We start from the raw sequence: 15,172 nt of genomic DNA, 5'->3' as shown, positions 1-15,172 counted from the left end.
GATATATATTACTATTGACCTAATTTTTTAAAAAGTGTGGCTATCATATACTTGACTGGAGCAATCAGACAAACAGTCTTCCATGTTGTGTTCTGGATGAACGCAAAATCATACAAATTAATGATCAATTAAATTTAACCTACGTCCTAATGTGCCAACACTCTTTGTGAGGCGAAGAGCAAACACTTCGCTGCTTGCGAACGCCCAATTCGCTCTCACTCGCAGCCACTTCGACTTAGCTCAGCCACTTTCGCCAGTCAGTGATTGAACGTCGGCGCGTACGCATCTCGGTCCAGTTCGGTTCCGGCCTGCAGCACCCTCCGGTGGGGAAGTTATATAAAAAAAGTAGCGAGAGAATATTTTCTACTTTCACTCTCCCGGTGCAAGTCGAAAAGTCGGGCGACGGCAAAGAAGTTACACCTGGAAGTTGCAAAAAGAACCCGTTTGAGTGCTACCAGCAGAGTGAGTGGAAGCGAAAGCAACGCCCGAGCTGAGGTGGATATGCTATTCCTGGTCAGCTTTTCCTGCACCATCAGTAGCCATCCAGATCTTTCGACTTAGCTCGCAGTGCTCTCAGTGTAATCAGCTCAAGCCAGTGAAAAGGTGACCGAAATTATTTTCCCTTAATAATCCTCACCGTGATCGTGCGAGGCGATTTTCGCGAGAGCGAAAAGTGAAAATCAATTTCCTTAATAATCGCTACCATATTTATATAGCGCTCCCGGGCAAACGCGATTTCGATGAGCGTAAGTGATGTCGCTGTGTGGAATTATGGTGCCATGCATTACCATCCGTGAATGTGTTGGCGCGTATGTGAACGTTCTCTAACAGTCTGGCCCCTTGTGTGTCCGTGTGTGTGTATGTGTCTGCCTGCACTAGGATTATATTAAAAATAGAAAATCGGTACCATTTTAGTGGGTCTCATACGTTGTCGCCCGGCCCTCTTCGTTCGTATGCTGCCGTGCCTCCGTATGCTGCCCATCCTAACGATAATGGTTGCGTTGAGCCGCCGCCGCCGCTCAGGTTGATCGCTGTGGTCATCAGTGAAAATGGTTCCGTCTGCAGACGATCTCTGACATTACCGGCGTGCGAGAAGTGTTGTGACAGAGAGAGAGAGAGAGAGAGAGAGAGAGAGAGAGAGAGAGAGAGAGAGAGAGAGAGAGAGAAAAGCAGACCGTTGAAGTGACATACCGCCGTCTGGAGCGCCAGTTACTTATAGTTGTCGTGGCGCCAACGAGATGCAGACGAACATTAGCGGGACTGCTCTTGTGAGAACCATTTTCGGATTAAAATGGAATGCGGAAACATGATCAAGCAGCGATCTCGTGCTATTAGTGATCATCTCCTCGCAGTTAGGATTTAGGGAGCGACGGTGTCTGAAAAGCCAAACGTTTTAAAGTGGTGGAATTATGTAATTAAGCTCTTTCCACAGTGTGGTAGTAGATCATCACTAAATTCTACCAAAATAACTGTGATGATTAATTGGTTTATTTTATTTTTATTGGCCTTCCTGAAACACTTACACGCTTCATCGAACGTGCGAGCGGAGCGACTTGAGCGTTGAAAGTGCAATAGTTGACGATATCCTTGACGCAGTTCCTTATTCTGACGTGCGCGGTTGACACCGGTACACTCGTGAACTTGTGCAAGGTGCAAGGTTTCTTGAAGGCACCAACAGCACCAGCAAAAACAACAACAGTCAATGAACGGGAACCGTGCGAGTGGCTTTAAATAAATTCGCAACAACTTCTCGGCGCAATGTCGCAAGGGTTCTAATTTTGTTTTGGGCCGTACGACGCGATTGGACGCGCCCTGGTAGCTGTGTTCGTCATTCAGTTTTGGACAAATGGTTTTGCTTCCGTTTTTTGACCCGGTGCCGATGGTGTTGTGGCAGCTGTGTGCCGATTTTCCAGCATCAAACAGCACCAGCAGTGGGAAACATGTGGAATGTTTTATTTTTGGCTCGGACAGGGAAGGAAATAGCGCTGTTTCAAATGGTTCTCATGTGATCGTGAGTGAGATAGTGGTTTCGGAACGCAGCAGAAGCACGTTATGGCCATGTTTTTGAACGTTTTCCTGTTTAATTTGCGATCGTTTAATAAACATTATCCTCTTTTCGCAGTTCGATCATGCGATAAATATTATGCAAAAGATAATTAACGCTCAGAAATTGTGAATGGGGAAAGCTCTAAATAAAGGGACATTAAATACTTGAAAATAATAAATTAATCTAATCATTCCATACCCATTTTCACTTCAAACCGTGAAAGCTACCATGCGTCTCCATCAACAGAACGCCTTTCCCTGCATTAACTGAAAGTGCTCTAGAAAACAAAATCATTCTCTTTGCCATGAGCCAAGTCAACGAACAGAGAAAACGCCGAAACAGCACGCACTAGCCACTGAACTCGAGATAAGTGCAGTTGGGAATGTTATACCGCCGCGCCCTACATACATTACCTTCGCAACAAACGCACATTCGCGTCGCGTCTTGTCTGCAGATGCGCGTCCGTACTGGCAAGTGAATGTAAATAATGTTTAAAAATAAATCACGCAATAGCAATGGCAGACCAGGGGCGAGACGATATGAGATGCAGGCAAACGTGCACACACATACGAGCATTTTTATTGTTTGTTGTACTTGATAAGCGATTTAAAGAGTAAATAATCCGATCGACTCGCTAGGCATATGGATTGATGGGTTGCGAAAAACACTCCAGGGGAAAACAAACTGTTGTTATGATCTTGTGCAGCAACACGACATCTTGTTTTGAGCTTCGCGTCATCACTTTCATTAATTTGTTTCCAACATTTTCCATGCAGAATATTCGACAGTCCAGCAGAGCTGGGTCAAGTATGGCTTCGAGTCCTTCAAACCGATTTCGGAGCGGGCGCAACATGCCATCATGGGTGGTAAGATAGAGCTTACCCTTACCAAACCACCAACCGACTACAATTTACAGCCCTTCCATCTGTCTCTTCCCACAACAGACCGAAAGCAGTGATCGGGTAGGGCCGCCGCCTCCACCGCCACCGGCCAATAACGATCCCGAGTATGAGGTCATCGATGTGGCGAACCAGCAGCAATACTCGAATGCTCCACCTCCAGTGCCGCTCAAATCTCCAGGTACACACAGCCGTGTTTTGCGCTGCTCTCTGCTTACGCTAATACAAATATTATTCTATCTGCATTTCACACACACACACGCACCTATTGCACCCTTCGCTCCGTGCATTGGAATGTGACCGAAACCCACCCCACACCAGACATCAAACGGCTGACCGTGATGAAGTGCGATTTGTGCGGTTCCGTCGCGCCCGTCGTTCGGTGCGAGCAGTGCGACCAGAACCTGTTCTGTGTGTCCTGCGACGATCGCTACCACCGACACCCGAAACGCCAAACACACGTCAGAAAGGTAAGGGAAAAGCACCGCGCACCCACAGCAGCGCCTTGCTGTCCAGTGTTTTTACAGTAGAGCTCACCAGCGAGGGAGAAACAAACATCATTCTCACTCACCCTGCTAGCCATTTTGTTGTTGCCGATTCCGTTCATCCTACCACAAATGCATGGTTTTCATTAGGAAAGCGTTCCGACCTCATTCCAAAGGCGTGCGATCACTTGATCTTCGCCATTTCGCTCGATAGTTGGCAAGCAAATGCCATCCCGCCATCCTCGTGATCGATTTCCGTCTGGATCGGTTGAAATGTCACCCAGCCGCACCCAGTCCCTGCCCCATGCATGGTGATTCGTTTCGTTTCAATTCCCATCTCACCCCATCCACTTCGATCCACTTCCGCGCCCTGCGCACGGTCAGCAGCTCTGTGCACTTCTCCGTTCCACCTTCGATTTTTCTCTTCTTCGCAGCCGATTGAACCGCCCGCGGCGGTTGCGCCACCGACCCCCAGCAGCACGGTCAAGCCTCCGCTGCCACCGAAGGGTGACGCCGGATCGAGCGGGCCGCTGCCGCCGCCGAGAAGGAACAAGCGTCCCGGAAGCTTCCACTTTCCCAGTCCCATGTTTGGCCGCAAGCAGGACCAGCAGGTACGGCGCTGCATAATTTCGTGAGGACGGTGGTTGTTGCCTTGACCACTTTGACCCACTCTTGTGCTAGGGCAGCCAGATTGAACTCACAGAGAAAGAGCGAGACTAATGGGGAAACTACCACAACTGAACGCACTCTATTAGCTTTGAGATAAATACGCTCTAATTTTTAACTGCCACACTTATTAAGCACATTTTTTTATAATGTAATAGACAACTCTTTCTCTTATCGACTTCTCATTCAAATATTCTTATGAAACGAGAGACACTCAACGCTTTTAGACCAAATGTACTAATAACCAATGTTTAGCACAAAACCTTGAAATATATACTTGATTTCTTATTGCTTCTTTAAAAACAACTGCATGTGTTTTCTTTTGCGTTCTTGTTAGAATTCCCTTGCCATGGCCCCGATAGCTTCTTTAGTTATAGTCAAGCTCTAACATGTAACGCATTTACAAGCGGTTGAAGTGTTTTACTTAGAGAAAAGTACGTTAAATATTCAATACATAATACCCCGTAAAGGATTTTGGTAATACTAAGGATCTAAGGCTTTAATCCTTCTTATGGGTCCATCTCTTCCCCAAAGACAATTCCCACAACAGTGCCTCAAGGGCAGCCGGAGCAGCAGCAGCAAAAACCTCCGCCACCGCCGCCGAGTCCGGCTCTTTCCTTGCGGGAAAAGATGAACTCCCTCAAACGCTTCATACATCCCTCAAACAGGCCCTTACCCGATCCTCCGGAGAATAAAATTCATTGTAAGTTTGTCTAAACGCTTTCAAAACAAGAGCATCAAATAACCCTTTCTCTCGCTTCCCAGCTTCCAACTCATCACTGGACACCGTCTCGAAGCGCTCGCCGTCGATCGGGCCCAACAGATCCGTTTCGAGCACGATGGAAAAGATCCAGAACAATACGGCGGCCACGCTGGACCGCATGACGCTGCTGCAGCAGCGCTACCGGCAGCACCAAGAGGCGATGAAGTCGGATGGAGATCGCAGCAGACGCGCCAGTTTGACGTCCAACACCGACCTGCAGGTATCGTGCCCGATGGGGTTGGGAGCTTTTTGACGCGAAGTCTTCGATTTTTGGTTTTGCCTTTTGTCAATGTAGACTCATTTGTGTATGTTTGGTGTGCTCAAAATCATTCGCTTTTGACGTACGATTTGAAACGCACTACGTCACACGAGGTTTCCCCTTTCGAATCGAAAACAGGGGGATGGAAAATCAAACATAATTGTTGCTTTTACTCACCATTCTGCTTTTCATCTGTAACCGTGTCTCGATCTACAGTCATCCGCTACTGAATCGTCAAACAGCTTCCGTAACAAGCCAACAGGTGCTTTTCAGCAGCAGCAGCAGCAGCACCAACAGCCGTCGATGCAACCCTCTCAACAGCTGCAGAACAGATGGCTTAACCCGCCGGTACAGCCCAGAATACGATCTGGCAGTGTTGCTTCCGGCATTAATCTACTGTCCGTCCCGGGGACACCGAACGGACCGGGTTCAGGCTTTGGGCACAATTTCGCCCCACCGGGCAATAGTAATGCACCGTCTGTCTCTCCTATACAGCGCTCGGAGTTTGGCGACACGATGCCTTCGATGCCGAACGGCCCAAGGAGTCTCAGCACGTCTGTGTTCAATCTGCACCAGCCGCCACCACCGCAGCCGAACATGTGGGGCTTCAATCCGTTGCATCAGGTAAGGAGATCTCTTCAAGATTTGTCTTGCCTTTTTACCTACAATGTACTCTGTTTTATCTTTGACGCAGGCTCAGTCAATGGCACACTTCAATCCGATGCAGTGGAATCAGATGAACGCCTGGATGGGACGTGGATCACAGAACGGTTCCAACATGAGTCTCAACCTACCGCCACAGCATGGCTATCCGCCACAAGATCCTGCCGGATATCCACCAGGCTGGACCAACACTTGGAATGGAATGTATCCATACCCCCCAATGGGCATGATGCCGATGATGCCAGGTACGGTAGAATACATTGCAATTGCCGTAGAACCTTCTCTAATTCCACCATCTTCTCAATCTCCAGGAGTAGCCATGCCACCGCCGCGATCCCGTGCCAACTCACGATCTCGTGCCGCTTCACCAGCACTGAGCGTCAAGTCGCGCAAATCTACCATGTCGATGCGCAACCTCAACCGAAACAGTTTCATCGACGATCTTACCGATGACGAAGATTCGGACGACGGGTTCCATCGTTCGCGCGGGCGTGGTGGTGATCGGCGACGCCGTGAGCGTCTCAACTCTACCAGCAGTATGGACTTTGACGAGCCAGAACCTCCAGCGCAGTCCTTCGTGCGTGCATCGAGCGTGAAGCATTCGCGCTTCAACCGTGATCGTCGCGGTGGAGGATCTTCGGCCCGTTCGCTGATCGATTATCCCGTGTCGAGGAAGGTCACAGCTCCACCAGCTCGGTACGATCGCGAGGAGCTGGTGCGCGATCGTTTCGACAAGCTGTCCGTGTCGTCGGCCCGCAAAGAGCCATCGGATTCCTTCACAAATGATTCCGATCTCGAGCAGGAAGGACGTCGAGTCACCTCCAATCGGTCACGCTCGGGCAACGAGAGTCTCAGCTCACCGCGCAAGATCAACTCCGACTCCATGACGAATGATTCCGATGCCGACTTTGAGCGCAGACGTCAGGCCAAACTGAAGGCGGCTCAGAACAATCTCGCTGCCGCACGGCGCATCACGTCCGACTCGCACACGAACGACTCCGAGCCGGAACAGGATCGACGAAGACAGCAGAAGAGCAAGCCGGCTCCATTGCCAGCGCCCAAAAAGCCAATACCAAGCTCCGATTCGGATGGACGTGAGAAACAGCGCAGAAAGAGTGACACCAAGAAGAGTGACAGTGGAAAGGCTGTCGCAGCCGCGCCCAAGAAGATTCCTTCCGACTCGCACACACCCGATACGGATGGTTCGGACCAGAGGAGACGCTTTGCCTCGAAACAACAGAGACAACGCAAGCACTCAAGCACCGAGTTCATCGCCAACGAGTCGGACAATGAACGGCCGGAAAAGGTCGTCAATGGGCTGCTGGAGTTCCGCACCATATCGCCCACGAAGTCGGACTCAGACGAACAGCGGCATCTGAAAACGGTCGAGATTAAGAACATCATCAACGACACCCGCTCGGAGGTGGAGCCCGATAATGGAGAAGTGCCAGAACAGTCACCACCGCCGCCAGCCCTCGTTGCACCGGATCGCGAGTGGGAGTGTGAGTTCTGCACGTACGTCAACGAGCCTGGCGTGAAGATCTGTGCCATCTGCTGCAAAACCGCCACCATCAGTGCGGTGGGTGGTGGTGCCACGAAACAGGACGGTGAGACCCGTTCACCGCCTCCGGATGTAGTGCAGGAGACGCCGCAAGTTACCGAGGTGAAGCTGCAAATCGTACCGCCCCAGAAGACCGCCAACGGTAAGCCACCAGGTGAAACGAAGAAGAAAGGTAGGATTCGTAAAATATCCTTTTGGCCCGGCACTAAAGCGAAGTAGTGTTGTCCCTAATTTATCCACACCCTGTATCCCTTGCCCGGTAATAAGCACGCAAGCATCTACGCACCCCAAGCACCTGCATTCAAGCACTTTGTTTTTGTTGTGTTTCCAATTTTATCAAAGTTCAATGTAAAAAGATCATTCTAGTATTTCCACTCAAGCCTACTTCAAATGTCTTTGAATGTACGTGATTCTTGTTCGTTACTTCCAAGCCAATATCCTATCCGTCCAGTAGCGTTTTGCATTTAATTCCCGGTATCTGAGTCACCAGCCGTACCAATACAGTTCCATATTTAGGATCCCGGGCATCCAAAGCCGTCCCAACTAGAGTGTAGTAATCGTTTGTGAGTGTTTTTTGTTTCGTTTTCAAACCCCGGTTTTTTCCTGTTTACCAACAAATCGCGTACTCATAATCGAACCCAATCCTAATGTTGTAATTTTGCGCCATGATACGTTGTGCACAATAATCTCAATAAAGGCCGCACCATTTCTCGTGCAAAAAAAACTACTCCAGACACATAGACCCAAGAGTTTCCTACCCGAAATGTGTGTAAGCCCCTTGTTGCCTGTTGCCCACCCCATTTTTTGTTGTTGTTGTTCCTCTGTGAGTGTTAATCGGACAGTGTCTTTGCTCGTGTTCTCTCTCGTTCTAGATGTTGACGACGAGATGGACACCGAGATGGACCAGATAGTCGAGGGCGAGGTTGTGTCCAAGTCGTGTAGCGATGGTAGTAGTGAAGGGTTGAATCGATCCCTCACTCCCGAGAAGAAGCAATCGGTTGAGATACAGCCAAGCTTCGATGCAGATCCTGTCCACGTTGAGAAAAAGGTTGCGAAAGAGAAGGTTTCCACGGGTTGTGGTCCTTCGCCGCCGAGGGAAATTGTTGGGGTTGGCCATTCAGCGGCTGGAGGAGAAAGGACACGTCATAGGGCTTCTATCGGCACATCACCACCGCCCCAGGATATGTCCACACAGGTAAGTCGACAAGATACTTCATCCAATATCCTGTAGCTCCTTTGCTAAACACATCTCTTCTATCACGCACACGCACCAGACATATGATTCATTCGAGCAGGTGCGTCATGAAATTGCCACACAAAGTCAACGCGCTGATATACCGGCCAATGAAACGGCCCAGGAGCCGAACCTCACGTCTTCAGCACTTTACAAGCGATCCTATTCGCTCGCCACACCGCAACTGCTTGAAGTTGAACGCCCTGCCAGTCGCAACAGCATCTCTAGTGATACGCAGGTATGGCATTGGGGAAGGAAAAAGAAATCTGAAAGATAGGGGTGTCTTTGTGGGGTGTCAAGCATAGAAAAACCTAACGAATCCCTCCCAGACGCATCTCACATGATAATTATGCATCGTTGTACATTATCGCGCCGCACTTCATTATTTCATCGTTGACAGACGCTTTGTTGATTCGTCTATTTTTGGGACGCATCAGTTCTAGACGCGCATCAAATTTGTTCATCCAATCCCAAAACCCACCACAAAACACACCTCATTAGCAAGACGCTTCCTTATGGTCGTCCCCGTTCGTCACGCCGACTTTTGGCAGTTTGCAGCTACACAACGCAGCACGCCATTCGAACGCCCCAAAAATAGCACTACCAACACGCTATTTTACTAACACCAAGCGGCACGATTACACACCATTTTCGTCAACTATGCGGTAATGGTGTCCACGGACGGGCTGTCGTTTGACCACTTCCTTGCTTGTTTGCTTGCTCTTGTGGACGATCGCGGCGTCGGTTGTGACGTCATGTTTCGGGTTCGTACAAGAATGATGAAGTGGATTTATGCGAACCGTCATCTGTTACATCGAACACGCCCGATCGTGCGTTGATGCTTCCGAAGGGCAGACGTTAGAAATAGGCGCACATTGCATGCGCCACGCGTTAGTGTAGTTTTGAGTGTCGGTGGTTTATTAGCTCGTTTTGGTAAGGGGTTAAGGCGTAATATTTTTCTTTAATTAATTGCATCTAATGAAGTAACCAGTTAATTATAAATCATCATTTGGGTAACTAATAGGTCTACTAAATTTGAATGAAAGGTCCAGTTCCTTGCTCTGTGACACTAAGTTGCTGGTTAAAACGGACTCTTCAATAACTGACAAACCCATTCAATCAACTTCTAGAGCCTACCACCATCACCACACGAACTGAGCCCGCAGCCCGGTCTGCAGAACTCGTCACGGTATCACGCAAATCAGGCACTGAATCAAACGACCACCTCCACTACCACTCAATCATCCCCATCCCATCGTTACGGCCAGCAACAGCAGCAGGATGAAAGCCTATCCTTCCTGGACCGTGCCATCCATCAGATCATCCAAACAGCCGCTAATCAGACACTCGGTGCTGCTGCTGCCGCTACTGCCTCCGGCCGCACTGCAGCTGTTCCCGAGGAGAACATGTATCGCACATTTAACGATCTACGCCGCATCGATACGATGACGCAGGCAAAGGTCGTCAGTCCGCAGCCGGCTGGCGGTGGAAATGTGCCACCCAGACAACCAATGGTGACGAGAGTGTGCCCGAGGAGTTGATGTTTCTCAACAGGTTTGGGGGGTATTAATTCATTCTTTTTATGCTCATTTGACAGCAATCGAAAACGATGGACGATCATCAAGATCCTGAAGATATGCCGCAAGGTACAGAGCAACTGACAGAGATGCAAAATGGATCTACATCCAAAGAGGAACCTTCCGAGATGACTCTTCTTCTGCGGGTAACACACATAAAATGCTTTTCTGTGTCTTTTTATTAACATGCTACCACGTTTAATCGCACAGGAAGCAGAACGCTATCATTTCACAGCCGAAGAGTTGCAGGCAGCGATGAATCATTGTGGCGAAAAGCATCCGGTCCAGTGGCTGCGCAGCAATTGGAACAAACTAATCGAAACGGTTCAAACGTTGGCCACCAAGTACGGGCACGAGAAGCGCGAGAACACCATCGGAACCATTTCGACAGTGGAGGCCCGGGAGGCGCTCCGAATGCACAAGGGTAACATCTGGCGTGCGATCACTGAGTGCATCGAGCAGCGACAGCGCAAGTATCGCGAAATCGCCTCGAAGGGTAACTTCACGCGCGAGGACATCGTCACAAGCCTGACGGCCCACCATGGCAATCTTGAGCTGGCGACGATTGAGCTAAGCAAAACGCAGCTCAAACCGTTCCTGATGCGCATCTGGGGTCCACCGAGCGGGGCCGACAACGATAGTGGCAACTTGCTGCTGCAGCAAGCGCTGCAGGAGGATCGAACTGGAATCAGTAAGAACCGATCGCATCGGCTGTAGCGTGGAGGGTAGTGTGGTCCAGTGGTATTAATGCTAGTTTTTTCTTTCCCTTTTCCCGTGTTTTTACTCTGCATTGCGATACCGTCGAAAATGGGGAACTTCCTGTACCTATCCTGTGTGTTTGTGTGTGTGTGATGCGTGTTACCCTACCCGGCAACTGAACCTCCGGACGTCCTATGATCCCTCTGTGTTGTAATGTAAACCTGATCTTCTTCCTCTGAATCAATTAATGCATCAACCAACTACAAACAGGCAGTGAAATTCAACAGTTTATCAGTGCCCATGTAGAACAGGAGCTGCTTGGTACAGGGCCATCGGAAAAGGTTATGCAACCATCAGAACCCGAGCTACCGAGCGCGATGGAGCAAGCTGACAGAGAAGATATCGAGCCAGAAATACAACAATTAACTGAACATGAGAACACTAAAGCACCAACTCCATCACTGCCGGAAGAGGATCATCTTGAAGAGGTATGTGAAGCGCAATCCAGCACGACCACTTCCAATACGGAAATATTAAAGGATATTGAGGCACTTATAATGCAAATGGAACGAAAGCAAGAGTCCTCCAACGGTACGGTACTACGCAACATCCAGCAACTGCTCAGCCAACTCGTCGACGCTGAGCCCAACTCTAGGTCCCCGTCGGCCACATCGATACGGTCTCAGGCAAGTGATCAGCGTATCATGAGCAAAAGTCCCATTCCCGTGCGCAATGGCAAGCAACCCGATCATCTGCCCGATCCAAACCGATCCATCGAGGACGATGTACGTGACTTTGTACAAGAGAACATACAGGACATTCTGCCGAACCTGGTGCAACAGGTACGGCAGGAACTGGACGCGGTGAAAGTGAATTTACAGACGAAACCGAAATCATTGGAGGACGACATACGCGAGACGTTGATGAGGGCCGAATACTCTGAGAACGACTACAGCAACATTCATTACTTTCCATTCGATAAGACGCCCGAACCGCCTGTACATTTCCCCGAGCGTCAGCAAACGAGTAAGGTGTCGGTACAGCCTTCGGTAGCCAACGAAACGGACGAGTATGCTAATATTCAAAAGTTTCTGGAGCGAGCCATAAGAAACGAGAAAACCACTACCGTGTTTGATCAGATGAAGCGTAGCAACTATCTTATCGATAGCAGCTCCGACGAAGCACGACAAACGGCGGAGTCTACGGATTACTACGATCTGGTATCGATCAACGAGAAATTGATGCATCTGTTCACTAAGACTCCTTCGAAGGAGTCCCAACCAGTGCAACAACATGAGGTTGCATCAAAGACTTCTCATCCAGAGGGAAGTCCATCAGCTACGAAAGTTCAGAGCCACGTTCAAACAGCTATAGAAGAAGCTACACGAACTCCGCAAGGTCCAGAAGAGCCAATACCACAAGAAAGTCCACAAATGGAAAAGAAAGGCGTTAAGAAACGTCGTGGATCACGTATTCCAGTCAACAAGAACAATTATCTCTACAGGCGTCCAGTGAAAAGCTCTTCCGAAAGTGACTTTGAAGTATTGGCCACAAATTCAAAACAGAATCAATCGTCGATAGCGGCTATAGATCATGTGGAAGAAATGCGACATGTGGTTGAGAATATCGAGCGTATCGAGCAAACGATGGACGTGGAAGACGCTCCTGAAGATGAAGATGATCAAGAAGATTTCGAGTTAGTTGATGAGCCAATCTACATAAACCTTCCTCCGAAAAAAGAATCAGAAGCTGAAAATGTGGAACAGCTGGAAGAATTTGAAGATACAACTACAATGCCACAACAAGCTTCTCCAGTTGAAGAATCTACCACGTTCGTTGAACCTATTAAGGATCATCATACTGAGTCCGTCATGCAGGATCTTACGCAAGATGTCTCAACACCTCAAGAACTTCCCCAACAGTCAGTTGAGGCTACGGATGCTGTCAATCAACCGATTGTGGAAGAACAAAAGCTACAAGATTCTACACCAGCCATATCAAACACGATTCAAGAGCCTCCTATACAACCTGTGGAATCTAATACTGCTGCTGCTTCTATTGCTCATGTTGTTGAAGAACCAAAACCAATTCACTCACAAGATCCTGCCCCACAAGCCTCAAATGAGAATCAGCAACAACCTCTTCCAGCGCCTTCTGCAGAGGAAAACATACAAACTAATGAGCTCGCAATCACCGCTTCAAATGAAACTAATGGTCATGTACAAGAAGAGCCTCAACCAACTGTTATTGCTGAAACACCTGTTGTGGCAAGTGAGACTATAGCTAGTTCCTCTGCTCCGAATGAAGCTGTCAAATCTGAACCACCTACAAACGGTTCATTGCCGGATAATTCAAACAACATCTCGGAAGCAGATCAGCAAGACGATGTTATAAGCCATAGCTCCAAACTGGCAAACAATCTATCCGAACTTGTGCTGGATACGAAACGGCTCATACAACAAATGAAGGATGAGATCAACTCGGACATTGCAACGTTCAACGAGGACGATGCTGCTTACGAGGAAGATTACTACGAAGATGAATACGAAGACGAATGGGAAGGTGAAGAGGAGGAAGAAGAGTGGGATTCTAACGAGGAGTACGATGTGGACGAGAATGGCGATTTTTATGAGTATGAAGATGATGATGATGATGGATCGGTCATGTTTTCCGAAATGACCATCATTGATTCCGCCAAATCGAGAGATGCTGAGCAACCGCCCAATGAAATGATACCAGTCCAAGAACCTCCACAAATGATCATGCCCATGATCAACATGGCGATCGTAAGAGAAAACGAACGGAACAGTGCGTCCGAGGTGAGCGATCTCCCACTGGACAGTGATTTCAATGATGCTATGAGTGTGATTGAACAGTCTGTAGGCGAGCTACGAAACATGTTGCACTTGACTGAGGAAGCTTTAGGACCGCTGGATCTGGCCAACCCACTGCATCATGCTTCCAGTGTGGAGACGCTGCAGAATAGTCCGGAACAGAGTGAAATTAGTGAGATTACACTCGTTCCCGAGTACCATAACACGACGGCAGAGGAATCGAGTGAACCTACGCTCGTGGCAGACGAGAATGTTCCGATGACGATGAAGGATGTGCAAACATTAATGAACGCCAAAGCAGTCATTGGTGGCCCTGAATACGCTACAGTATTTAAGGCAAATTCGAAGCTTCAAGAAATCGAGACTGCTAATGACTTGGCCCAACAGCCACCAGCTTCTATTGGAACAACTCTGAACACAAGCAGTGAACTTCCTGCTACAAACCAAGGAGAAGCAGGTCTTGTAAATGGGACAGAATTGAGGGCAGCCATTACCGAAGATGCTTCAGTACCAGCAACCTCAGAATCGTACTCCGTGGAGCAGCCGTCTGAAGCTACCGTTAACTCACAAGAACTTCAAGTTTCTGTTGAGTCTGCAATAGATGATCACCTCGATCATCCAGCTAGTGAAAGCTTGAAAATGACGAATGACATCACTCAAACTACTCAGCAAAGTATTCAACCAGAATCTACACAAAACCAACAAGGTCCTGGTGATCTTGTAGACACATCGAACAATCCCATCCCCGTGACGGACGGTGACGTTCAATCACTACCACAGCAACCCACCACCACTAACGTCACCACTGAACAACAACCACCAGAACCAAACGCAAATAATTTACCTAATGGAAATGCTACGAGCGGTCACAGGACACTATCACGTGCCTCCTCTGAGGAGCCTTCATCTAGCTTCGTTGAGATACAACCATCGCAGGTCATCATTCACACACCTCAAACGGAAACGCAACCGCAAGTCGTTCCGCCCGAAGCTCCACCGCGTACCACAAACATCTACCAGAATGTGGACCTTCATCCTTCTGCTTCATCCATCTCCCCCACTGCAACTACCATTACCACCACCTCCACCACCACTACCTCCACTACTACCCCCATGAAGAGCCCACCCACTCGATCAAAGTCGAAAGCTCCCAAACTAACCGTTAAAGTTACAAACGCTGCTTCTTCGCAGTCGGAGGATGGTGCCTCACCGACAACACCACCAACTCCCACTGGCCAGAAGGCTAACGCCAAAGCAACCGCTTCCAAAACTAAAACCGAAAGTAAAAAGAAATCCACCAGCACCACATCGTCCCCCACGGCCGATTCCAACGGTCGGCGGCCGTCGGTCACGCGCAAAAAATCGATCGGCGGTGTGTTTGGCCCGGTACAAACCAACACGGTCAAGAACATGCAGAAAGAGTTCCTCAACAAGGCGAAGGAATCGCCCAAACCGAGCACATCCAAGGTTGCTCCCAAGCCGGCC

General features: G+C 48.9%; 1 protein-coding gene across 9 annotated transcripts in view; it reads left to right on the top strand.

Annotated features, from left to right (window-relative positions):
• The first annotated feature begins 219 nt into the window (after positions 1-219).
• Positions 220-15,172, top strand: part of LOC120955307 (E3 ubiquitin-protein ligase lubel) — an 18,199-nt gene continuing 3,246 nt past the window's right edge. For 3 of the 9 annotated variants that reach the window (XM_040376032.2, XM_040376033.2, XM_040376034.2), the window contains exons 1-16: positions 610-746; positions 2,824-2,913; positions 2,992-3,127; positions 3,268-3,416; positions 3,866-4,042; positions 4,632-4,800; positions 4,863-5,080; positions 5,336-5,743; positions 5,814-6,027; positions 6,094-7,515; positions 8,216-8,538; positions 8,618-8,815; positions 9,708-10,091; positions 10,175-10,300; positions 10,365-10,845; positions 11,124-15,172. The exon at positions 11,124-15,172 is cut by the window's right edge and continues 336 nt beyond it. In XM_040376032.2, the coding sequence (XP_040231966.2) occupies positions 741-746; positions 2,824-2,913; positions 2,992-3,127; positions 3,268-3,416; positions 3,866-4,042; positions 4,632-4,800; positions 4,863-5,080; positions 5,336-5,743; positions 5,814-6,027; positions 6,094-7,515; positions 8,216-8,538; positions 8,618-8,815; positions 9,708-10,091; positions 10,175-10,300; positions 10,365-10,845; positions 11,124-15,172 (8,550 nt within the window). In that variant the 5' untranslated portion in view covers positions 610-740. The other 6 variants (XM_040376036.2, XM_040376035.2, XM_040376039.2 and 3 more) reach the window with 6 other exon arrangements.

The sequence above is a fragment of the Anopheles coluzzii genome, chromosome 3 (assembly GCF_943734685.1).
Source record: "Anopheles coluzzii chromosome 3, AcolN3, whole genome shotgun sequence".
NCBI classification, from domain to species: Eukaryota; Metazoa; Arthropoda; class Insecta; order Diptera; family Culicidae; genus Anopheles; species Anopheles coluzzii.
The sequence above is the reverse complement of the archived record's forward strand: the minus strand, read 5'-3'. Positions and strand labels throughout refer to the sequence as shown.